The sequence below is a fragment of the Helicoverpa zea genome, chromosome 25, assembly GCF_022581195.2.
Source record: "Helicoverpa zea isolate HzStark_Cry1AcR chromosome 25, ilHelZeax1.1, whole genome shotgun sequence".
Classification (NCBI taxonomy): domain Eukaryota; kingdom Metazoa; phylum Arthropoda; class Insecta; order Lepidoptera; family Noctuidae; genus Helicoverpa; species Helicoverpa zea.
Genome location: NC_061476.1, coordinates 203,789 through 229,921, shown reverse-complemented (window position 1 = coordinate 229,921; position 26,133 = coordinate 203,789). Strand labels below are relative to the sequence as shown.

At 35.6% G+C, this 26,133-nt stretch overlaps 2 protein-coding genes and 1 long non-coding RNA gene across 3 annotated transcripts in view; all 3 read right to left on the bottom strand.

The window, feature by feature from the left end:
- The window catches only part of LOC124642552, a 227,667-nt gene that overhangs the window by 45,308 nt on the left and 156,226 nt on the right, over positions 1–26,133 (bottom strand). The gene's annotated exons all lie outside the window — the stretch shown is intronic.
- Positions 7,513–8,459, bottom strand: LOC124642557. The gene is made up of 2 exons (XR_006985787.1): positions 8,406–8,459; positions 7,513–8,018 (listed from the first exon to the last, which is right to left on the bottom strand). It is a non-coding gene; the product is annotated as an uncharacterized LOC124642557 (long non-coding RNA).
- On the bottom strand, positions 14,610–16,566 carry LOC124642554. The gene has a single exon (XM_047180982.1). It carries the CDS (start codon positions 16,466–16,468, stop codon positions 15,545–15,547), a length of 924 nt encoding a protein of 307 aa, XP_047036938.1. The 5' UTR covers positions 16,469–16,566; the 3' UTR covers positions 14,610–15,544.

The window sequence follows — 26,133 nt, the reverse complement described above, 5'->3', positions numbered from 1 at the left end:
TTTTAACAAAAACCTCTAGAAAGACAGAAAAAAGTGCAGGAATTTTCAAGGACCCGTAAAAGGCAGTGCGGAGCAAGAAAAATAGGATAATAATGGTCGGCAGAAGGGCTCTTAAAATCGGAGCGGCGTGAGGCGACTTTCAAAGCCTTCATTTCAGTTTGCTAAGATATAGAACAACTCCCACTGCCGCGAACCCGGGGATAAACATGCTCATGTTTGTGAGATGATCGCGAGAAACGAAATACGTAAACATTTGCGAGTTTCTAACTGAATTCCACATTACATATGAGTTTAAAAAACACTACAAAGAAAATCCTCTGCTCGTGTTTCTTTGGGTCTATTTAACTGTTAAGTTTGTCAAGTCAGATTCTGTTGTGTTTTTCATAAGAGTGATTCATGAGGAAGTTTTAGATGAATTATCCATACGAAGCCGAGACGGGTCGATAGTTATAGTATAACTTACATAGTTCGGTCCAAATGAGCTCCAGAAGCTTTTTAATGCCGTCCTGTTTGAAGGGAGACCTCCAGAGGCGTGGAGTAGGAGTGTTGTCGTCCTGTTCTTCAAAAAGGGAGACAAAACCCAGCTGAAGAACTATCGACCCATTTCCCTCCTAAGCCACGTCTATAAGCTGTTCTCAAGAGTGATCACGAACCGACTTGCGCGAAGACTCGACGAATTCCAACCACCGGAGCAGGCTGGGTTTCGGAGCGGATACGGCACCATAGACCACATCCACACAGTGCGGCAGATTATACAGAAGACCGAAGAGTATAATCAGCCCCTGTGTCTAGCATTTGTGGACTATGAGAAGGCCTTTGACTCGGTTGAAATCTGGTCTGTTCTGGAGTCCCGGCAGCGTTGTCAAGTAGATTGGCGATACATCCAAGTGATGAGATGTCTTTATGAAGCCGCTACAATGTCCGTCCAAGTACAGAATCGGCAAACAAGGCCCATACCGTTGCATCGAGGAGTGAGACAAGGGGATGTTATTTCCCCGAAACTGTTCACTAATGCAATGGAGGATATGTTCAAGACGCTGAACTGGAAAGGACGCGGCATCAACATCAATGGCGAACACATCTCGCACTTGCGATTTGCTGACGATATCGTCATCATGGCGGAAACGCTGCAGGACCTACAACAGATGCTGAACGACCTGGCTGAATCTTCTCTACGCATCGGCCTACGGATGAACTTGGACAAAACCAAGGTCATGTTCAATGAACATGTTCTACCGGAACCGATTGCGATACACGGCGCCGTTCTCAAAATTGTTCGGAAATATGTATACCTCGGGCAGATATTGCAGTTAGGTAGAAACAACTTTGAGGACGAGGTGAATAGGAGAATTCAGTTGGGTTGGGCTGCATTTGGGAAGCAACGTCGAGTCCTAACACCGTCGATCCCACAGTGCCTAGAGACAAAAGTCTTCAATCAGTGCGTCCTAGCTGTCATGACTTACGGAGCCAAAACGTGGACACTGTCGGTACGGCTGGTTCACAAGTTTAAAGTCGCTCAGCGGGCTATGGAAAGGGCTATGCTCGGCATTTCTCTGAGGGATCGCATCAGAAATGAGGTAATCCGTCAGAGAACCAAGGTCATCGACATAGCCCACCGAATCAGCAAGCTGAAGTGGCAGTGGGCTGGCCATATTAGCCGAAGAACCGATAACCGTTGGGGTAAACGAGTTTTAGAGTGGAGACCACGCCTCGGCAAACGTAGTGTAGGACGTCCTCAGGCACGGTGGAGTGATGACTTGCGCAAGACGGCTGGCAGGAGCAGGATGCGAGAAGCCGAAAATCGATCTCAGTGGCGTGCACTTGGAGAGGCCTATGTCCAGCAGTGGACTGCGATAGGCTGATGATGATGATGCCGAACTAAAGAGTAATTTTCCTGATGATAAGTTTCTGCATTCTCGGGGAAATTAGTCATGCGTGTACCAGGGTAGCATATTTAAGAGGGCTTATTTATGTTACAAAATTATTTTCTTTTCTTTGAACACCTAATAAATACTGTACGTATATAAGAAATCATTTGAAAAAGCAGTATAAAACAAATAAAAAATATTGATTTAAGAGGCAGGCCGATGTCGGAATATTTTTACAATTTCGAAGGAATATTTTCATTTCAGTGGGTAATGTTTATAATCCGGCTTTGCTTAGCGCATTTGTTTGATCGAGAACGTTTTGTTATGTCGCGGAGTGGGTTCGAGCCCCAGATCGAGTGTTATGGTGATGATGGGGTTTCTTTTATGACCTTTTTTGCGTTTTATAATATCTGTTTATGTAAAGATGTAGGTAGTGCAGGTATTTTTATTAAAGCTCCTGACTACTATCTATATCAGACATGATGATGTTTTTCAATATATTTTCCTAATAAAATGTGTAAAGTATACTAACAAAATATCCTAAAATACAATAACCATAAATTAAGCGAACCTATCACTTTATTCAGTGACCGCGGTACTTTATCATTAGCTGTTAAATCTATGTTCGTACCCAAATCAGGGCTCGCAGCCATATTGTTATTTACGTTTATGTGCTTGTCATTTACATCATAATACGCATAAAAACCATTGAGAGTAATCCCCGGATCACACTGAATGCGATCAACATAAACGACCCCGTTACAAAAGCCTGTAAACATTTTATACTGTGGCCACGGAAATTAAGTAATTAATGCGTCCGACGGCTATCGAGCGACAATAAACGAATATTTCTCAACAATATAAAAATGATATTTCCTGTTCTGGAAATGAGTTTGAGTTGAAACAATGTTAAGTTGAATTTGCGTCCAATAATGGCTGCAATGGATGGTGGCTGAGGAAATTATCAACGTTTAATGCTTGACGGCGAATTTTCAGTTTTTTGTCCCTTTTCTGAGTTTTAAACGATGTTAAGTTGAGAATATAAATGAGAAATTTTATCTTCATTTTTTAACTGTTAATGATAACTATTGAATATTTAAGAAACTATTTTATTTGTACATAAACTACATTTCTATTATTAATGAATTTAAAGCAAATTAAATTAGAATAGCCACTCCAGCCTAACCACGTTCATACTAAATTCAATTGAGAACAAACTTAAATACTAAATAAGTGGCGCAAATACCAATACTTTGCAAACTTCCAGTAATTAAACTTTAACTACTAAACTCATTAATTTGAGTTCAAATGCCGAGTTACGTTTAACTTTACGTATTGACATACTTAACGAATTTAATTATTAATTTGTGGTTGTACCCGCCTGATATTGGGGTGGGATGAAACTTGACCAATAATTAAATACTAAACGGTTTTGAGAATTCGAATGGGTTTATTCCATTTCACTACAGCACACTTAATGTTAAAATTCTGTGTAAAACTGTAAATGTAACTTCTAATTAAGACTTTCATTTTTGGAAGTTTAGTAGGTTTTTTTTAATTCAAATGAAAAGTAATTGTAGCCTACATCTTTGATCAGTATTAAGTAAAAGAATGATAAATAATGAAGTAGGTATATTTTATTCTGATAATCGAAAATGTTTTTTGCATTCTTATTGGCCAAAATTACTATCTTTGTTTTTAAATTGTTCTTTGTTCATAAAATTCTGTGAATTATACAACAATAAAGTAAATAGGTCATTTCTAATAAAGTGCTCGAAGCTTATAGCTATCTAATTCAGTTTTGACTTTTCTTAGAAAATAAAATGTTCATATTTTATTTGAAAATCTATTTTTGCATACTTCTTAAGTCGGAAATTATAATTATATAGGCACTATATTTTTTTTACTGAGAGTTAAGTTTTTCTTGTTACTTTTCGTATATTAGCTTAGTGTTAAAAATAAAACTGGGCTTATAGGATTTTGAAAACAGTCCGTCAGGACACTATATAAAAACTAACTTGTGTAAAAAATCGATATCCAATAATAGAACAACGCGATCATTGAAAGATATTCGATTAACTCGTAAGAAAAGTATTTCGTTATTAATCTCAGGCCGGTTATTAAATTCCTCTAGTTATACAGAACTGTGCTATATAATAATATAGATGTCTAGTGAAGTTACTTCACTTTCCATTAGCCACTACTTCACTGAAAATTGTGAAGTAACTATTTCAAAAAGATTATTAAACACTGGCCGTTTTGTGCTGTTTCGCTCGCGTATTAAGGAAACTACTTTTTTTATAATATTAGTGTAATTATGTATGATGTGATCATAGCCAAGTATTCAAAATTAAAGTAACAACAAATAACAGGTAAGTTCAAACTGCAAAATACATCGTTTCTTATTCTTTTAGAAGTTATAAACGCAACATTGTTGAGGCTAAAGCTATTAAAGAAGTTAAAGATAAAATATGTTTAACGATCCACCAAATTACGCTAAATGCATTCTAACAAACAAATCTAAAAAGCGTAAAAAACTTGTCACATTACGTAGGTAAGTACAAAGAAACGCTACAACAGTTCGGCTTATACATGGTGTTCACAAACGCAGCCCGGGGCTTCACAGGGCGAGTTTATTTGGTCCGGCACGTTATTCAAATTTAATTTTATCGTGACTGGAGTAACAATTAGTAGTGAACTCCGTGGCTTTGTGTGGCAAATTGAAATGTTAGTTAGTGGACATTTAATCACTAGCAGAACGGCAACGGTTTATTTCATTTCAATGAAGAAATTGTCGGTTTTATTGCGTGTTTTCTTTTGAGTTGAATGTTTTACGAGTCGATCGATTGTGTAAGCAGTCGGTCTGTGGTTGTGCCTATCTATGAGTTCCTCTGTGATTTGGAAGGCACGTTGGACAGTGGGTCCTGGCTGTAATTTGTAGGTACAGACATCATTGACAGACGTTGTGGTCAGAAGCCAGTAAGTCTGTCAACCAGTCTTAGAAAGGGAATCGGATTGCTCAGCTAACTATGTAGAGAAAATCATAGGCAGTCACACCATTGACATAAGTTGTGAAAAGGCTAGGCAGATGATGATGTGTTTTACGTATTTTAGACATTTCTTTTCATATCTATATTTCGTTATTGAATGGTATGATGAAGCTAACAGACTCGGGGCCTTTGGGACTAAGACCCTTCCTCGAAATGCCTTTTGTAATATAAAATCATTGAGCGTATAACATTGAGTCTAATAATAAAATAATACCGGTATTGGAAACTTCGAATATAGATAATAGCCTGGGAACAGTAAATGGCAAATCCGTTAATTTCAACAAACAACTAGGTATGTGTAGGTACTTATTTTTACTTAAGTTAAATTAAATAGCTTAATTATTTACATATTAACTGTTGAAACAACATATAAATCTTTCTTATGTAATAATTCTTGTATATCATGAAATTATATCGACATGTATCTCAAAATATTGACAGAATTATGGCATACATATTTAAAATACACCAAAAATCAAGTAATTTACCGTCAACGTTAAAGCGACGTAACGTCAGTTTGTCATTTATGTCAATTTAATGTTCAGTATTAACATATTTGACGTTGTGACGCGGTGTGTGACGTCATGATATCGCAGTAATAAATGGCGGCTATAAATAAATGTATTGTGTTTGTGTGTTTATGTTAATTTGTGTTCGCTTCAGATATTTGGAAGTAAAATCGAGTAAGAATAAATAAGTGTAATCTGAAATGCCAGGAAAGTGTCTGTTGTTGCATAATGATCGACAGAACTGCATTGTTGATGTTTAAATGATTACTTTTGGGAATCGAACCTGTACAGCTGATTACTGAAATTGTTTTAACTGATTTCATTCTGCTTGAAAAAGAAGTGGCTCCTTGTATTCTCTCGTGATATGACACAAATTAATCAATTTCGTTTAACAGGTTTTTGCTAATAGTAATGTTTAATCGGGCTTACATAAGTATATAGGGGAAAGTGGTTACCCTTCGTACGCTTTTTAGATTTTATTTTTTTAATTTATGATTAATAATCGAATTTATCTAGTTTATAGACCTAAGTATAACAAATATATTGTAGTTTGTTACCAAAAAGTCCGACACTATTATGTCAAAAGGTTATAGAGTTATAGTCATTTTTCTACGATAAGATATTTGTACGAACTTGCCCCACGTACGGGGTACGTTCGTACAGTAGGTGGGGTACTTTCATACGCATGGGGTAGATTCATACAGGGTAATTAAAAAGCCTATTAAAGTCGTTAAATTTTTATTAATTATTATAAAAATATGTATTTCTCAAAGAACTAACTTAATAATATTTGACTTGACTCATAGTCGATAAATCTTTCTTTAGAAAAATAACAAAACATTACATCATTCATCCTTAGTTTACTTATTGATACAATCAGTCTAAATGAGATCTTTACAATCACTTTCTATGAGATTGTTGTACAGTCTTTGACAATTAAAACTTAAAATAGGTAATCATACATTTTGATTGTTACTTTTGAAGTAATTGCACATTATAATTATTTAAATTAACTGCAAAAGTAAAAAGTCTAGCCATTCTAGCTGTACAACCCTGTTCCAGCCCAGTTTTGGATCAGGGAGGATCATGGCGACTTCACTGATATACAGAGTGTGTATGTCTTCTATAACAGGGAAAAAGAATGACCATGATGATCCCGGTTTCTTCCCAACGTACGTGTACCCTTTTAGTACGCGTGCCCTTTTTTTATATTTTCGCACCATGATTCTGCAATAAAATATTAATGGTAGGGGAAAGTGGTCACCATTCGTACGTGGGGCACATTCGTGCAGTTAGTATAGCAGAAAAACTAAACGGCACACACACACGCCTTTGGTTGTGTGCATAGACATACCGGCCGCCATATTGTTAGCGGAGTGGCGCGGCAGTCGCACCACAGTGTATCGGCTGACAAGACGTAACGTGTTTTCGCGCGCGGTGAGTAAATTTTTTCCTTAGGTGTAATTCGCAATTGTAAGTAGAATTGTTATGTTTTTGATAATATGGTGATTATTAATTAATGTTAATATTGTTTATTTTGAGCTTTAATTGTTATATTTCTCAAACTAAATTAGAATTTGTATAAAGTTGTACTTTAATTTTGTGCAAGGTATGGGGGGGTGCTTTCGTACAGCCAAACAGGGGGCACATTCGTACGCGTACGAATGTATGAATACGAAGTTTTTTATGAAATAAAATATGGTAAACTTTTAAAATACCAGGCAAAAAGCACAATAACATGTCTTTCCTTTTATAAAGTATTGTTCTTCTAACAAAATGAAATATGTTTATTAAATAAGCCTTAGGGGAAAGTGGTTACCCTTCGTACGCTTTTTAGATTTTATTTTTTTAATTTATGATTAATAATCGAATTTATCTAGTTTATAGACCTAAGTATAACAAATATATTGTAGTTTGTTACCAAAAAGTCCGACACTATTATGTCAAAAGGTTATAGAGTTATAGTCATTTTTCTACGATAAGATATTTGTACGAACTTGCCCCACGTACGGGGTACGTTCGTACAGTAGGTGGGGTACTTTCATACGCATGGGGTAGATTCATACAGGGTAATTAAAAAGCCTATTAAAGTCGTTAAATTTTTATTAATTATTATAAAAATATGTATTTCTCAAAGAACTAACTTAATAATATTTGACTTGACTCATAGTCGATAAATCTTTCTTTAGAAAAATAACAAAACATTACATCATTCATCCTTAGTTTACTTATTGATACAATCAGTCTAAATGAGATCTTTACAATCACTTTCTATGAGATTGTTGTACAGTCTTTGACAATTAAAACTTAAAATAGGTAATCATACATTTTGATTGTTACTTTTGAAGTAATTGCACATTATAATTATTTAAATTAACTGCAAAAGTAAAAAGTCTAGCCATTCTAGCTGTACAACCCTGTTCCAGCCCAGTTTTGGATCAGGGAGGATCATGGCGACTTCACTGATATACAGAGTGTGTATGTCTTCTATAACAGGGAAAAAGAATGACCATGATGATCCCGGTTTCTTCCCAACGTACGTGTACCCTTTTAGTACGCGTGCCCTTTTTTTATATTTTCGCACCATGATTCTGCAATAAAATATTAATGGTAAGGCTTATTTAATAAACATATTTCATTTTGTTAGAAGAACAATACTTTATAAAAGGAAAGACATGTTATTGTGCTTTTTGCCTGGTATTTTAAAAGTTTACCATATTTTATTTCATAAAAAACTTCGTATTCATACATTCGTACGCGTACGAATGTGCCCCCTGTTTGGCTGTACGAAAGCACCCCCCCATACCTTGCACAAAATTAAAGTACAACTTTATACAAATTCTAATTTAGTTTGAGAAATATAACAATTAAAGCTCAAAATAAACAATATTAACATTAATTAATAATCACCATATTATCAAAAACATAACAATTCTACTTACAATTGCGAATTACACCTAAGGAAAAAATTTACTCACCGCGCGCGAAAACACGTTACGTCTTGTCAGCCGATACACTGTGGTGCGACTGCCGCGTAGAGATGGGTAACTCAGGAGTGATAGATACAAATGATATGAATCATTCCATTTGAATCAATCACTCTTCATATCTTTACATATCCGAATGTGTCAGTAGTTCAGTATATCTTTCTTTACACCTCACTCACTCGTCGGTCATCGCGTCGGGTACTAACTAATCTGTGGCGTCGGATAGCTTCGTCGCGCGCCATTGGTTGAACGTCAAGCGAGCCGTCTCGCTCGCACCCATACGATTACGAATGTCGTTACTTTGACCACAATAAGTTGACACCCAATAATAAGTTGTTAACTCTATTGCTCACGCATAAGGCTTATAATTGTTTGTCCTTATTGAATATTTCGGTATTATAATGTTGTCAAATGTATTGAAAACTTACCGCCTACCGAACAAATATGTTTTGACTCGAAATACACATTTTGAACTAAAATTTAATTTTCACGTAAATAATTTCGTAGGTAGACAGTCCTAAGCCTGTGTAAAGTATGAAAGGAAATCAGAAGGCTATTTCTATTTTTATTTTCTAATACTTACTAAACTAATGCTTATACTCAATACTAGATTGCGATTGACTATTCATTGAACTAATTAACATAAAAGAAGTAGGTTGTACCTACAGTCATAAGAATAGTATTTTTTTTTAATTAGAAAAAAGTTGTTCAATCGCAACCGCTCAATATATCAGAAAGATGCAAACAACAACCAACCTATCACTATATCTGAATGATCTATTTGAATGAGTGAGCCGCACACGAGTTGCGAGTTTAAACGAGCTACTGAGTTATACTGAGCTACTGATATAAAGATATGAAAGAGTGATTCATATCCCAGTGATTGAAAGATGCATATCTATCTTTTCTTTTCAATGACACATTTTGCCCATGTCTACTGCCGCGCCACTCCGCTAACAATATGGCGGCCGGTATGTCTATGCACACAACCAAAGGCGTGTGTGTGTGCCGTTTAGTTTTTCTGCTATACTAACTGCACGAATGTGCCCCACGTACGAATGGTGACCACTTTCCCCTATACACCTTCTCATAATATTGATACTTGTGATATAATTTATTTTTTTCTATGTGTGTTCTGCAACAACGCTCGAATGGCTGAAATTTTTTTAATGACACTCGGCAGAAATGTAACTCAAAAGCCCGATATAAAAACAACTTTTCTTTTTACCCGGGTGTGAGAAGTAGATCATTCAGGAAGCTTTTAAAATCACTGGCGGAACCTAGTTAAAAATAATTAACATCTGTATAGCCTAACTCAAGTATTAATTTCACAAGGTTTAGTGCATAAAATCCCAATAACAAAGCTCATACGTCGTTCACAGTACACAGTACAAGCACTCGGCATAATGGCGGCTCTCGCATTATACCAACACGTTCATAAAAATGCAAATTGAGTGAATTCTGTTAAAACAACCACTTCAATATATTAATGAGTGGATCAAAATAAAATGTTCGACCAATGTGGGAAAGTTAAGTGATTATATTAATTGATTTTAGTTTTAATTAAATTGAACGTGGGTTAGGAAGTAATAGTAATAAAGCATAGTTTTGTGATTAAACTGTATAGATGATTAAACTCATCATCACAGTTTAATTATAGTTTGGGGAAATAACTTGTTGATATTTGGAGTATTTTGATTGGGAAACATTCAAAATATTCATTAATCTATGGTTCACTTCAAAAAGTAAATAAAAATGTTTTCCTTTAGCCATGGGCTAAGCAAATATTGAAATGTAAGAATTAGAAGGCAGCAAATGAAAAAGAAAATAATCTCAAAATAAACAAAAATGCAACTAATTACGGAACATTTTGATGTTACAACGATTTACCGTTCAAAGTAGAGAGAACATTAACTCAAAACTGAAGCAAATTAACAAAGAAAAGTTACAATCTCATATTTTTACCTGCGTTCACGTAAATTGGAATTCTTAAGAGTACACTGCAAACTTTAAGTCGGCCGATAGTTTGTATAGGCTCATAAATCAGTATAGACATGAATGGTAGTAAACATATTACAAAGAACAGGTATTTAGCCGGTATCAGACCGATTGAAAACTGTTCCGTAGCCAAAGGGTAAAACGGGACCCTATTGTTTCCGCTCCTCTGTCCGTTCGTCCGTCCGTCTGTCACCAGGCTGTATCTTATGAACCGTGATAGCTAGAGAGCTGAAATTTTCACAGATGATATATTTGTGTTGCCGCTATAACAACAAATACTGAAAACTAAAATTAAATAAGTATTTTGGGGGTTTTATAAATAATGGCACGAAACCCTCCGCTACTCGCACTTGGCCGGTTTTTTTGCCAAATATCGGATCAACTGTCGGCCAACTGTTTAGTCTCCAGTTCGCAGATACTCTTATAGTAATTAAGTTGGAATGTGGTCTATATTCACGCTAATTGAACTCGCCTTGTGTTTTGCTATTTGATTGATCTTTAATGATTTAAATAATGAGTTCATTGATAACTAGTTTGGCTGGCTTTATTTTTTTCTAATGTTCCTAAAATTGACAAAAAAAAAGTTGTCTCCATAAGTGAGTACATACATACATAGTGAATAATACGCATAGCAATTTATAGTATTTTCATACAATCATTTTTTTAATACAGAGAATTAGCTTCTATGAGCTGATTTGAGCTACGATTTCTGAGATTTGACGCATATTCTAGCTTGCACACCTAATTAATTATCATTTTATTGTAATAAAGCAATGTAATTAAGAACAAACCACACGTAGTCACATCAATTAATAAAACAACAACATTACGACCTTACAAACACAAGACAATTACTTCAGCTATCACAAGACCATAAAGAAACAATCTCTAGAACTACAAACGATTTACCAAACGATATAATTTGTATGAACGTAACGTTGATAGTTTGCGATGGGCCGTAAAACTGAGCTCGGCGAGATAGGACCTGCCCTGATGCAGGATCGATCAACCCGAAGCATGTTGAGGAAAATTACTTAAAGGTGCACGCAGATTTATTTGGCCGAATGTGCCGAACGACCCTAATGATATAAATTTTTGAATTATTTTGATAAACAACATAGTTGCCCTCAAACCCGTATGAATCTGAAAGAGCCACGGAGAAAGGAAAGATAGCGGAGATGCCATTAAAAAGGTAGGTCAGACGCCTTCTTGTAGGTCAAGCGATGTAAGATAGGCGGGATCAGTTACTAGAACCTAGTTATCTGTTTCACGGAAGGAAGTTCATTGATTAGTACTATCTTTTTTGTTGATAGATAGATAGATATATTCTTTATTATGCACACCAATTAACAATCAACAAGAACAAACAAAAGTTTTGAAGTCGGTGACACAATGGGCGGTCTTATCGCTAAAAGCGATCTCTTACAGACAACCTTTGGATGGATTGTGAAAAAAGGAAATAACCATATCGCAGGTAGTTTTTATTTATTTATTTATTTTATTTATTTATGAGCATGGAAGACTTACAGCTAAGTACATATAATAGGTAATTGTGTGACTAACTGACAGCCAATTACAAGTCTTCACTTCTAAAACTAGTTAAACATAAAAAAGGACAGTGGAACAAACTCAACACACTGCTTATAACGCCTGAGCAAAAAACAAAAAAAAAAAAAAAAACAATAATTAAAAACGCAAAACCAATAACTTTGCTACAGGATTTTTTGAGGGAAATGTTAAGTATTATATAGAAATTGAATTGAAAGATGGGAACAAATAATTTAATTTTTAAAGAAATTCAATGCTAAACTCTTTTTCACCGAAGTCACACTTGTGTTAAATATGTCAAAGTCAAACTGCTTACACACCTTATTAAAATATCTACACACACGCACAAAATAAGAATTTTGCCTGTAATTTGTATTTGATAATGGTACGCTTAGCGGTGGATTGAACCTTTTGGATTTACTTGGCACATTAAAAAAGAAAGACGATAAAATTTCAAAACAATTTATATCACCTTGAACCGTTTTCAATAAAAATATGCAGTCAGAGATGTCACGTCGATTAGCCAGTGGTAAAAGATGAAATTTTTTACAGAGATTGGGGTAGTTAACTGATTGATACGGTACTCCTTGGTGATAGCATAAGAATTTTATAAATCTTTTTTGGATACGCTCAATGCGGTCAATGTATTTGTGATAGCAGGGATTCCATATTTCAGATGCATATTCCAAGTGGCTTCTAACATAAGTACAGTAAAGAATTTTTAAAGTTTTGGCTTTTGTGAAGCACTTAGATAATCGCATAACGAAACCCAGAGACTTAGACGCTTTAGCAACGATAGCATCGACATGCTTATCAAAGCTTAGTTTGTAATCGTGATGCACTCCCAGATCACGAATAGTATCACATCTGGGTAAGACATGACCACCTAGAGTGTACGTTGTGGTTAGAACCGATCTTCCACGAGAATATGTCACAACAGAGCATTTGCTGGGGTTCAGGTCAAGCTTGTTATTTTTACAATAATCTTGAAGACTCTGTAAATCTTTTTGAAGTGCTGACATGTCCGCTGTTGAAGATATAGTTGCGTATATCTTCATATCATCAGCAAAGCACAATAATTTGGATGAAGTCAAGCAGGAATCGATGTCATTTACGTAAATAATAAATAATAACGGACCGAGCAGGGAGCCCTGGGGGACACCACTAGGGACTGAAACCCAGCTAGAAATGTAGTTATTTAATACTACAGCCTGTGACCTGTTTTCTATGTAAGATGAAAACCATCTGAGTAAGTCACCGCGTATACCGATCCCCTCTAACTTTCGTAATAGGATGGAATGGTCGATCCGGTCAAAACATTTACTATAATCTGTGTAAATGACATCAACCTGCCCACCATGATCCATTGCATCTGTGATGTAATTGTTTAGCAGTAGAAGATTGGTAACAGTGGATCTACCTTTGAGAAAACCGTGTTGGAAGGGACTAAATGATAATTTTAAAGCCGAATAAACTTGGTTGTACACTATACGTTCGAAAATCTTGGCGACAATACACAGTTTGGATATCGGTCTATAATTTGCAATTTCTGTTTTGACTCCTTTCTTATGTATTGGCGATATATATGCCGACTTCCACATGTGGGGGACAACACAAGAAACTAAAGATTTCTTAAATAAAATTGAAATAGGATATGCAATAGTTGCAGCACAGCGTACTAGAAGCTTGGATGAGATGTTATCCGGTCCTGGCGCTTTTGACGTATCCAATTTACGAAGCATGTTGATAATATCTTCTGTGTTTACCGTGATACAACTGATATCGGATGAAGGGTTTGATGGTTCCGTTACATGAGCGAAAGGAGAGCTAGCACCATCACGATCGAAGTTGGGATCTAAAAAAGTCGAGTGAAAATACTTTGCAAAAGCCTGACAAATAGATTCACCAGTGCGCAGTGTTTCATTTTTATAATTGAACGAGCTCGGGATCGCATTCGTGTTATGACGTTTTTTAACAAATGTCCAAAAATGTTTAGGGTTGTTTTCTATAGACGTTTCGGTAAGTTTTAAGTAATTAGAGTAACATTGACTTTCCAATGATTTTACCCTTTCGCGAAGAAGTTTAAAGGTTTGTTCGTCAGCTATATTACCGTAGGTTTTAAATTTTTTAAAGTACTTATATTTCTCCTTTATGATTTTTATTAATGAGGAACTATACCAGGTCGGATACGATTTGTTGCGGAAAAGTTTCTGGGGAATATATTTAAGTTGGAGGTTATAAATTATGCTGTTGAAAAAGCTTACCGAATCGTCAATTGACCTTACTGAAAATTCATTATCCCAGTCAGTCTTAGAAATATCGCGGTTAAGAGAATCATAGTCACCCCTATCATATAAGAATTGTAAACGTGATGCTCTCTCAAGAGGAGGCGTTTCGACAAGATCTACTGTAATCTGCAATGCCGGGTGATAATCATCGATTGGTACCAACGGGCTTAAACATTCACTGACGCCGACTGCCACGTTGGAGAGTACTAAGTCGAGTATTTTGCCGTGTTTATTAGTCACACCGTTATATTGACTAAAATCTATAGTACATAACTCATCGCCAAATAATACTTCATCACTACTTTTAAGATTTGTTGGGACGAACGATATGCTATCAGATGGGACCCAATTTATTCCACTCATGTTGAAGTCGCCAATAACAAGAAATTTATCAGGACAGTTATCAATAACAGATGTATTTAATTTGGACAGAAAGTTCGTTAACTGTGAAGAAAAAGAAAGACCACGGTTTTGTTTACAAAGATAAATCCCACAAAGATGTAAGTTAATATACTTACGTGTATTAAAGTCCTTCAAATGCATACTTATCCAGAGATCTTCAGCTGTTGATTGAAAATGTTGTTGACATGTAACTGACAATTCTCGACGAGTAGCTATTAACACCCCACCACCGCGCGATTGACCAGTTAAAATATAATCCCTGTCCCTGCGCCACACAATATACCTTTCATCAAAAAACTCTGAGTTCAAAATTCCATCCAATAGCCACGTCTCCGTGAGAATAATAATATCGTATGTACAAGCTGCCATCTGACGATAGAATATATCGGATTTAGTTCGTAAACCACGAACATTCTGATAGAATATGTTTAGGCCGTATAAGCTTACATTCGCATTAGTTGCCATTGCGCATCAAATCAATAACAAAAAAGAAACCATTACAAAGTAGCAATAAAAGTCGTTTAAAAAGCATATGAATAACCGATACAATGTCGAAGACAAATAAATATGTTTGTTGTAAGCAAATTACCAATAGTTTAATTAGCGTGAGGGTAATATTCGACTTTGAGTGGTAAACAACTGTGTGAGCAAACAAGCAATAACGTATGGATCGTACAGGTAAGAAAGAGTTAAGCATATTTTTAGTTTTGACGCATTGAAGTAAACAGCGCGATAAGCAATATAGTGGAATTTTTACTAACGAACAAGAGAATGGTAACCGGTTCATTAGTGTAGCAGAGGTGCTAAACAATTTGTAACAACTTAGTATAGTGAAATGAGTTATGACAAAGCAAAGTAGTAGCGATGATTGTATAATGTAGTATAAATAACATATTAAGCAATTTTGTTTAAATCCGATTCTTTCCTCACTATTAGAACCTTTGAGTTGGTGTTTTTGAGTACGTGAATTTTGCCATGTTTCACCCAAATAAATTCGTAGTTTTTTTCTTTGGCAATAGTTTTGGTTTTACTCAGTAGCTTCTTATATTCTACACTAAGATGATCATTGACAAATATGCGCCGAGATGTGCCTTGAAATCCAATGTCGGTTGTGGACAGGTCCTTTACTGCTCTTGCGGCCGCTATAAAGTCCTCCTTGACGTATCTGTTCAAGAAGCCCACGACAATAAGTTTTTCGTTAGAATTGAAAATGGGCACCCTCGAGACGTAATTAATCAGGGTTTTGGGGCAACTATAGTTCACTTTCCGGCCAATCGCATCAATAATCGAGAATAAATTTTCATCTTTCTTTATAGGAACACCCTTAATTTCGATATTATTTAACCGGGAGCGCTGGTCAAATGATGCAATTTCGAACTTAGCTCTGGATAATTCTGTTTGAAGATCATTAATAGTCTCTTGCATCTTGTCAATCTCTGAGACTTTATTTTCGACTTCAGCAATTCTTAAATCAAATTCTTCAAGTTTGCCACTGGTTCCCTCACATGTCGACTTCAGATCGGATAGCTCCTCCTTAATAACCTTGATGTCATCGATTAGTGTCGGCAAATTAATCAGTTGGCGTTTCATGTCCCGTATCTCACTGAGGATGGTTTCAAGGGAAGCTTGATCAGAAGTTGGTACGGCTGGAGACGAAGTTTTACAGGCTAAGCACTTCCACTGTGCCATCCTTGTAGCACCCAGCTTTCTCCATCCAACCTCGGATATATTTGCACATTCAAAGTCCAGGTGTTTTTTACAGCTTCCACATTGAACGCCATCGTTGAATTTCACATTACACACTGCACACGTTTTCATTGTTAAAGCACTACTAGAAAAGAGTTGAAAGAAGTATGCAAAAGGTTGGCGATCTATTTATTTGCTCGGAGCAGCAAGCAGCGCGTACTGTACGACTGAGTGTCCACCGTGAAGTTTTGGTGCACTATGTATATATAATATTAATACGTAAAACAATAACAAATAAAATATAATATATATATATATATATTTGATAGTTCTTTTCTTCCTATCTGGATAGTTTTGTATGTTGTTAATTGATGCGTCGTCGTTTTTTTATTATTATTTTGAAGCGTTTGTATTACTTTACCGGATCGGAAGTCATCTTGTGTGTTTTTTTACTAAAAATGCATATACTTAATAATATTTTTTGTAAAAATATAGGTAAGTATTACGCTTTCAAGTTAAGTATATTAAGTGAGTTTTTTTTTTCATACACAAGAAATGAGGTTGAGAACTTACTAAACACCTCTCGCTGTCATAAAAAATGTTACTCAAATGAAGTAATTACGAGCATGAGAGAACCTTTTCCTAGAACTAAACCTCACGAAGCTTAAATATTTAATTAAAGCCACTGAAAGGTAATATGTAAATTACTTACATTTTAAGCTTGTAAATGCGATTTTCAGATTTTCACAAAGATTTCGTGATCATAAAAGTATTATCTTACAGCATAGAAAACAAAATATTATCTATACGAGAGAGATTAGTTCTTAGTACATATTATACATTATAATATTATATATTGTAATATATGGGTACTACGCTGTTACTTAGTAATTACTTATTTAATACATCATTAGCAAAAGGACTACTAATATAGAAAATAATGTTCCAAATAAATAAAAATCCAGTATTGTTATCGCAAACAGTAGCTCCATATGATATTAAATAATTCGGCGCGGCTAACAGGCCGGGAGCGCGGGCCTATCGGAGCATGTTCTAACGAGAGCGGATCCTCTTACCATCTTATGTATTTATTATATTTTCGGCCGCAAATCCTCCGACACCGCCAAAACAAATATTTTGCTTACATACACTAATGTACGAGAAATGTTTTAATATGTTATGAATTATATTTCAGCAAACAATGCCGTTTGGGAGCAAATGTTGTTTATTTTAATTATTACGTTTTTGTACAGATAGCTTAATTCTCTATAGTTTAGTTCTAGGAAAATCATTTTTAGTTCAGTATTTCAGGTCATCTACTATTGCCCTACTAGGTAATTAAATACTTAAGATATAAGATATAGGTACAACACAATAAAACAGATTTCTGCAAAATATGATCACACTAATCCTATTCTATCAGCTAAGCCTTTTTAATTTTGTGTTTAAAACCAAAAACATTAATGATCATGTTTTAACAAAACCATTATGTAATTTTTTTCTACACCGTTTCTGTTTGCACAATATAATTAATGTAACTTATGCAAATTGACCTTTGTGTAATATTAATTAAAGCTTGAATGTTAACCGGCTCGTGTTCACGTGACCGGGACTTTTTCATTATTACTGGCTTCTGCCTAATCGCGGATTATGTGCTGTTAACTGTTTGTGTTTATGTTAACGGACAAATCTTATTGTTTTATATGTTTGCTGTTTTTATTATAGATGTGTTGGGATAACGTATTTAGTATTTTTTTGTCCCAAGACAGATAATATAATTGGTGTTTTATGGGAGGCAACGGCTTAAGCAAACGGCTAAAATATTAACGTTACAAATACTTACATACATAATTATTAGGAGTACATAATCATCAATATGATAAATAAAATAATAAAAGCTTTATATCTACGTAATAATCCTGTAAGAATCACTGTAAACATAACTCAGCATTCAAATTGATTCAAAGTGACCTTTGATTCAACCATCCCCGCCTACTTTACACAAAACGCTCTTAACAATTGCTTTCTTACCGAAATTCAAGTAAAAAATACATTCCGCAAACGTCTAATTTCAACAATAATAAGTCTTTTGATAAATTACAATCTGGTGTCCCCCACCAAGACGTTGTTATTCCGACAAAAATACAGAAACGCTGGAGAAAAGCCAATTTGTACTGTAACGAACTGTTTCAGCCCCCCTGAGGCCTGCGGGGCGAGGTGGGGCGACGAGGGAAGCCGCGGGGCGGGTGGGGAGGGTGTGTAAAATATACGCTCGCAGTAATGGCAATGTGTTGGTGATAATTAGGTCGAGAATAAGCTTCTGTTGTGTCATATTTTAGCTGCAAATAGCGGATGAAATATTTAAAAAGTTGGATTACCGTTTTTGCACACCTGTGACTTTTATATTAAGTATGGGTATTCATGTTTGAGGTGATGTCATAAATGTGTGTTTTGGGGTTTGAGGTTTCTCTTTTTTAGTTAAAGCATGTTTTAGAAGATTTTAAAAAAATCTACTAATGGAGTTGAGGATTCAATACCAAAAAAAATGGTGATAAAAAATACCTACCTTTATATAAAAATAAACGATTCCTAAAACCAACATTTTAAACAATAACATTTCCGGAAGCAATATCTTTAGAACTAAAATACTTTTGGAATAGCATTTGAAAAACATCGCCATTTGAATACGCAGGTTCAACGACATTGAAGTTGCGATAAAAAGTTTTCACATAACCACGGTGTGATTCAGTTACATCATGAAACTTTGTGACTTTATGCAGTTTATATTTAGTACTATGGAATTTAAGCTAGGGTGGAAAATGGCTAAACTTGCTACTAGTTGTATACCGCGGTTACACCAGAGTCTTGAGGGAGCTACTTCGTGCACTCAGATGCAATGTAGTCTTCAACCTTCTCCAGGAACCATTTCTGTAATATCTACTTCATCCTAATTAATTTAGCCATTGTGCTACAACAACAAATACACAAATAAAATCACCTTACCATTAATATGTATAAAAAAGCGTGTTAATATCGCAGGGTGCTTATCAATTTCAACAAATGTCTAAACATAATCTGACTAGGCTAAAGGCTTACTCTTATTAAATAAATCATTTATACATATCACACATATTTTTGCCAATTATCAAAGAGACACAAAAACTGTCAAATAAAAGTAATCTAAGTACCTACTACATCATCGTACACCATCTGATATCCAGTCTTTTCTAGCCATTACAATCAACACGTCACATGACCTCTCTTTTTTTAATAAATATCAGAAAAGTCAGAATAGTCAGAACGTAAGATTTCCCTCCGTCTGCAGCACCGCGTCTAAGTAATGTAATAGTGGTTGCGCACATAAATCACATTGCTGAGACAACGCTGATGCAGTTGCAGCGCCTGCAAGATGCAATGTGCGCCAACCTTGCGGGGGTACTATTAATAATACCTTGGTGCATATTTTCAATGGTGTTTATTTTGAAACAAGGTATGGTCATTGTCAACTTTAATTTTGAGTAGCTTCTGCCCGCGGTTTTATTTGCATCTAGGTTACTTCCCAACTATGTATTTCAATCGAATCGGTTCAGCCGTTCTTGAGTTATAAGTAGTGTAATTAGAACGACTTGCTCTTAAATAATATAATATAGATGTATATGTTTATCAATAGAGATGTAGAAATAAGGAGATATAGACAGATACAATGGCATTCGAGGTACAAATATACACTACGGTAAAAATTGAGAAATTTCTTAAACATGCAAAAGTACAAAAAGACAATCCAATCCAGAAACTAATTTTCAGCAGTTGTGCATATGAATACTACACCACAAAATAACACATAATAATGGAAATCATAGACCACCAAATAAGGACAAACAAAACTAAACGGCAAACATCGCGAAAACCGAACAATGTTATTTTGAAAAGATATTTTTCTGTAGAAGACAACACATACCAGGAAACGTGAGGAAACTTGAATATTTAGCTCCCGATAGTGATTCGCTTACCATTGAAAACGAATCGAAAGAATTTGCTGATATCAAAGTAATTGAATTGTATCCAAATGTTGAATATTTTTAAAGGTTACCAAGAATAAGCGTTTCAAATGGAAATTTAATAAAAGTGCCTTGAGGCAAACCCGAAAAGAAACTGTTGTATCTGAAACGAATGAACATCTAGTTACTGATAATAACCTAGTCCACACTTCACATAAGCACAAACAATTTAATGTAGACTACTGATAATGCAGATTTATCTGCAGTAAAATCAGTAACAATACAAGTGCCATCCGCAAGCAAACTACGTCGTCACGCAACGCAGTCGGCACACCGCATCCTGTGCCTCAGACTGCTGACAATTACCTTTCCATTCCCACTTTATTATAGCGTTTTCCCGGTCTTTTGTAAATACAAATATAGCGCAGTTTTTGTGGCGGCAAATGGCTGTATTCAGAGCAGTGGGCCATATCTCCTGGATCTCCGTTTGACCTCACATAAAAGGCTTCCTTGAGTTGTTTGGCTGATCACAATATTGTATCTTTGATAGCGTTGTCACTGTACGGGATCGGAGAGAAAGTCAACCTGCTTAGAATTTTTAGAGACAGGTTTAAATTGCCTATTAAGTTACATTTTTACCTATGTATTCAGTATATTTTTAAACGTTAAACCACTTTAGTCTCTTACAACGTAAGGTAATCTTTTCTAAAAATGAAACGTCTTTTAACGAGTTTCCTTTTATATCGTCACTAAGTTAACCTTCTAGTAACATATTTATTGTTTCTGTTGCTAAGGAAGCATTTTTGGCATTCCAATATCGCAATTCTCCGTATTATTGTTAATAAATTAAGCGTCCGGGAGCCGAACCCGACCCAAGATAAATGTCGTACTGTGTCGCCCAATCGTGCAGAAGTTAAATGTAATAAGAAACTTTGATACCTTTGCACAAGTTATGGTTATAACGCCGAGGAAATAACACAAAAATAAAGGTTTTTCTTTTTCGTAAATATTTTAGGGCAACATCGGGGAAACTAGAAGTTGTGGGTAAAACAAATTATAGGCGTATCGACTTAGGTAGCCGCCGGTAACTTTTTAATATGAAAGAATGGAGGGAACCACCTCTCTTGGCAAAAGCACTTATAACTATCTGACTTCATGCTCTGTATCAATGTTACATAGCCTTTTATTTAAAGAAACTCTAAGAGGCTTGTACTACAATAAATGCTTGCTTTGTAATTAGTGAAATTTGAGTTTGCTATGAAAATTATCTTTGTTACATTAATTGTACAGTACACATTACATTTTCAAAAGTACAGAGGCATTTTTCCAGCGACCACACAGGAAAGTACAGGAACCGGCAAGCCACGAAAAGTGCTAAACTGTGTCGCAGCGGCAGCAAGCCAGTTAAACAACAAAAGTGAAAACAAACTTCGCCGCTGGGGTACACTCGTACCCGGGACGGGGCGATGGGGCGGACGGGGCGGACCAATACCTGTGTAATCGGGGAATTTTATTAAAACCCTAACAATCCAGGCGGGCATTTCGGACGTTTCCTCTGCTTTTTATTAAAAACTCCAATTGCTATAAATTACGGGGCCAGCCACTTCGCGGAACGACTTTCAAACCGACTTTTGTTTGACCCGACTTCAAGTTGAAATCGTTTTAAGAGCATCAATGAAAAATCAAGTTGCTAAAGTTTTTGATTTAAATCGACGGATGTTCGAGCCCACAAAGGGTCCGATGATGTTGAGGGAGATTTTGTTCCTTTCTCTTGGGCACAATGCTTTGTGGAATGCATCAAATGAATCAATCATGAACTTTTCCGGTTGTATAGAGGTGGATTTTTTACAGCCGGTGGGATACCGTAATAAGTAAAGAAATTGATTTCTCTTTGTTCTCTATTGCTACATTTTCAATTTTACTTTAATTTTAATTCCCTTACCTTTCTACCATAGTCATTAAAACCTAAAACTGTACACAACAGCTCATTTATGGTCGAAGTTAAGTAAACGCACACATTACCGTCACTGCGGCGACAAACGACGCATCAGCCGCGTTGAGTCCACACGGTAACACAGTTACTATGATTATGCTCTGATTGTTACCGGATTGTTACCGGATTACCGGCAGGATTACCGACTGTTACTGATGACGGATTTATTTACGCTAAACGAATTTGAGAATGATTAGTAGGCTCATTACGTATGTTTATTTGTGTGAAAATTATCTAAATAATAGTATCACGAAACAATTTTAATTATATACTAACAATTTTGTATAATATAATATGTATGTTAGTCATTAAGGTATATACCTATGGGCCAATGCAGCCTGAAAATAAAGGTAAAGGATTTGATTTGATTTGATGATGTGCTTCAGTGTAACATGGTTTATAAAAATGAGTTACAACCTTTTTAGTGTTAAAAATTACCTTTATTTTTTTTATTTATTGGCGATAGACAACAGTCTGTTATTATGTTAGGCCACAAAACTTCGATCAATCTAATCTGAATCGCGATCACAATACCCCAAAAGAAAGCATTACATAAGCAGACATCTGGCAACCCTACAATAGTGACGTCAGCTCGGCCGCAAATACGTCATTATCAGCCGACTAATCCTCACTAACCGTCGGATAGCGGCCGGATCGCTCGGAAAAGATTACATTTTAACGGCCGGTTAGACAGACAACGACGGATAGTCAGTTCATGTTGATGGAGATTTATTTAACTGTCGGTTGTCCAGTGTGCGGTGAAGGACTGGCTTGTTCGAAGGTCTAGTTTATGTATATTATTTGTTTATTGGTCTGATTTGGTTGGAAAATGCCATAAATATGATTTAATTAAAATTATAGTTAGTCCTTACGGCATCTTCATTGGTAATTTTAATAATCCTAATTATTTAATTACTATAGTGTGAAAGGCTGTTCCGTGGCTTCTCAAAGAGTCAAAAAATAGTCACTAAAATAAACAACAATTTTCGAACTTTGCTCGAAATAAACTTGCTACACAGGAAGCATTTTCCAAGAATTTCAAGTGATCCTTCTGCAGTTTTCACGAAGTAATAGACTCGACCAGAATTAGACGTCCGTGTAATTATATAGACGCTGTTTCACGAACCAATACCCCCCCCCCGGCGGCTGTCCTTCCCGCCCCGCCCCTCACCCCCGCGCCTCTCGCTCAAGTAATTTGTTTTGCGGACGCTACGGAAGATTTCAGCACGGTACAGCAGCCTTGTTTTTGTTGAAACCTTTTAACAAATATTTTTTGCAAACATTTTGTGAGGAAAAATGAGGAGGAGAGATTTAATGGAAGGGTTAATAATATGTCTTTCGGTTACTTTGCTTCTGTGTTTTGTTCTTTATAGATTTTAGTGTCGGATTGGGTAAAGTCACTGAGAAGATACAATTTTATTTGAGCCGAGGTATACTTTTATATTTTAAACTACTGCAAGAAAACGAAATGCAAACTTCAATCAAGAGACTATAAAAGGTCACCCTTAAAGAACTCGTGTCTTCTAAATTACATGAATGAATTTAACGTGGTTCTCAATCTACATATTCATTCGTCTTTACCTCAAGTACGTCTTACCAATAAGCGCACATCTCACTCGCAAGCCAACTTGGAGTAAATTGTCGTGACCTTTCCACAATTTTTAAATACCAGCTATTTATTTTTGTTCTCTGAGAAGCGTTCAAAAGAACTTTGTTAACGACGACATGAATATTTCATCGGAGACGGCACAGCCTCCCAACTTACCAAGTTACACTTTATTACACGGAACCCTTGACTGAACAAGTTACGCAGTTTTTTTATCTCGAATGTACTGAATTATTCATCGCTCTAGTACTTGCTAAGCACTTGATAAAAGTATGGATCTCTGGAATCTTTTGTATTTTTGTGTTATTAAATCTTCTTTTTTAAGTTATGAGGAAGTTCAACTTTCTCGTATGCTGTTTAGTATTCTTGCTCCGTGGTTATTTGGAGATTGTTTTTCTGTTCTCAGACAAACTAATGCCTGTAGTTTCTTTTTATAAAACACGAGTTCTAGTAGAGTGAAAATCCATTAAAGTAAATTAAGTGCAGCCTGCATTAACGCAGCGACCTACTGACCTCACAATTCTCGCAAATGACGGATTCGGAGAAATGTACCAACTGTTAACACTTGAGAAATATTTCAAACAACTCGAGTTACTCGAGAGAAATCCTTCTTAGAAGCCGATACGAAAGAAGCTCAACATTTAATTTGGCAAAAGTGGTAAGTTTAGTTCCCATGGAGATGAAATCCAAATTCCGATCCAAATGTCAGCTAATTACTTAAAAGCAGATGATGATTGTGAAGCTAACAATGATAAGTTGTACGAGCACGTTGTTATTATCGCGCTATTATGCGTATATTATTAGGATGTAGGGTAATTACAAGTCAACAGTGAGCGCTATGTTATGCCACTAATAGTGGCGCGGAGTAAATACAACACAATATAGGACAACGCCAGTGACTGTATATTATTGTGATCGTGGATTCACTTCACAATTATGCGCTAGTATATTATAATGTAGATACAACGAATAGGACTATCAATTTCCAAAAACATGCAATGTGAATTTACAAATAAGACCTGGCTGTTAGAGAAAAGCGAAGATTTAGCAAATTGTAAACTGCAACTACTTTTACGGATTTTATCGCGTTGTATTAATATTATTTAATCCCGCCGTTTCGGATCCTTTACAGCATCCATGGTCACGGGCAGACTAAGGTGTTGGTCGTCTTGATATATTAGTTACAAACAGCTACCCTACATTTTGTTGATTATTATTTGATATTATTATATTGAAAGTAGTTTTATTTAAATGTCTAATATTCGCGTAAGTGTCAGAAATCAATATGTAAACTGCAAGCTATGAAATTCAATATAAATGGCGTAGTAATGACCAATTAATGTTTTAGAGCAAACTATTGCAAAAGCAACAGTGATTAATAGCCGCAGTCACATCTGGTCAGCTATTACTGTAACAATATAGCAAAACAACAGAGCGAATAGCAATAGTTCTGAAAGCGCCATTACTTCCACAAACGGTGCAGCCAAAGGAAATAAAAATAAACATCCTGCCGAGATATTTAGTCGTTGCCAACAACCGAACACTGCGCAGATAGATACAGAATGTCCACTCTATTTGAATGCACGAGTGCAATCGAATTAGATTAATGTTTTCGTGAAATCTGTAAACGTTGTTAATAGTTAAAGCGATACAGAAGAACAGTGCACAAGATTTAAGAGATGTTGTTTCCAAAGTTTAGATTATTCATTTTAAGAGAGGTAGTCGGCTAGTCAATAAAGTCGGCTGTAGGCAACTTTTCCACTTAGGTACCTACTTGAAATAGATTCATTGACACACAGTTGAAATCTCGTCACCGATATTATTTCAAGAATCTCATCTATGACGACGAATGTATCAGGTACATATTTAACTATCATCCAATGTGCTATCATTTCACATTTTATCGAGTTCAACTGACTTTTACATGGACTTCTTGATCTTCTGAATCCAATCTGTATAGTAACTGCAGTTCTAGATTTACTTGTGTTCAAAGTTACCAGTTCATTTTCGTTGTTATTACTCGGTTAATTATGAAAAGTACGGAATCGTGTATTTGGACAGCATATTTTGGGAGTTCCTACATTTTACTGTTGATGTTGGCTTTTATTTTTGTTCGCTGAAATTAATTATTATTCGAAATTAATTCGAGAAATTATCAACTTACGAATCACATTTCATTTTAAGCGTCATCGTTTTCAAT

Coding starts and splice junctions, on each gene's coding strand:
- LOC124642554 (XM_047180982.1), bottom strand. CDS start 16,468: ATGAAAACGTGTGCAGTGTGTAATGTGAAATTCAACGATGGCGTTCAA.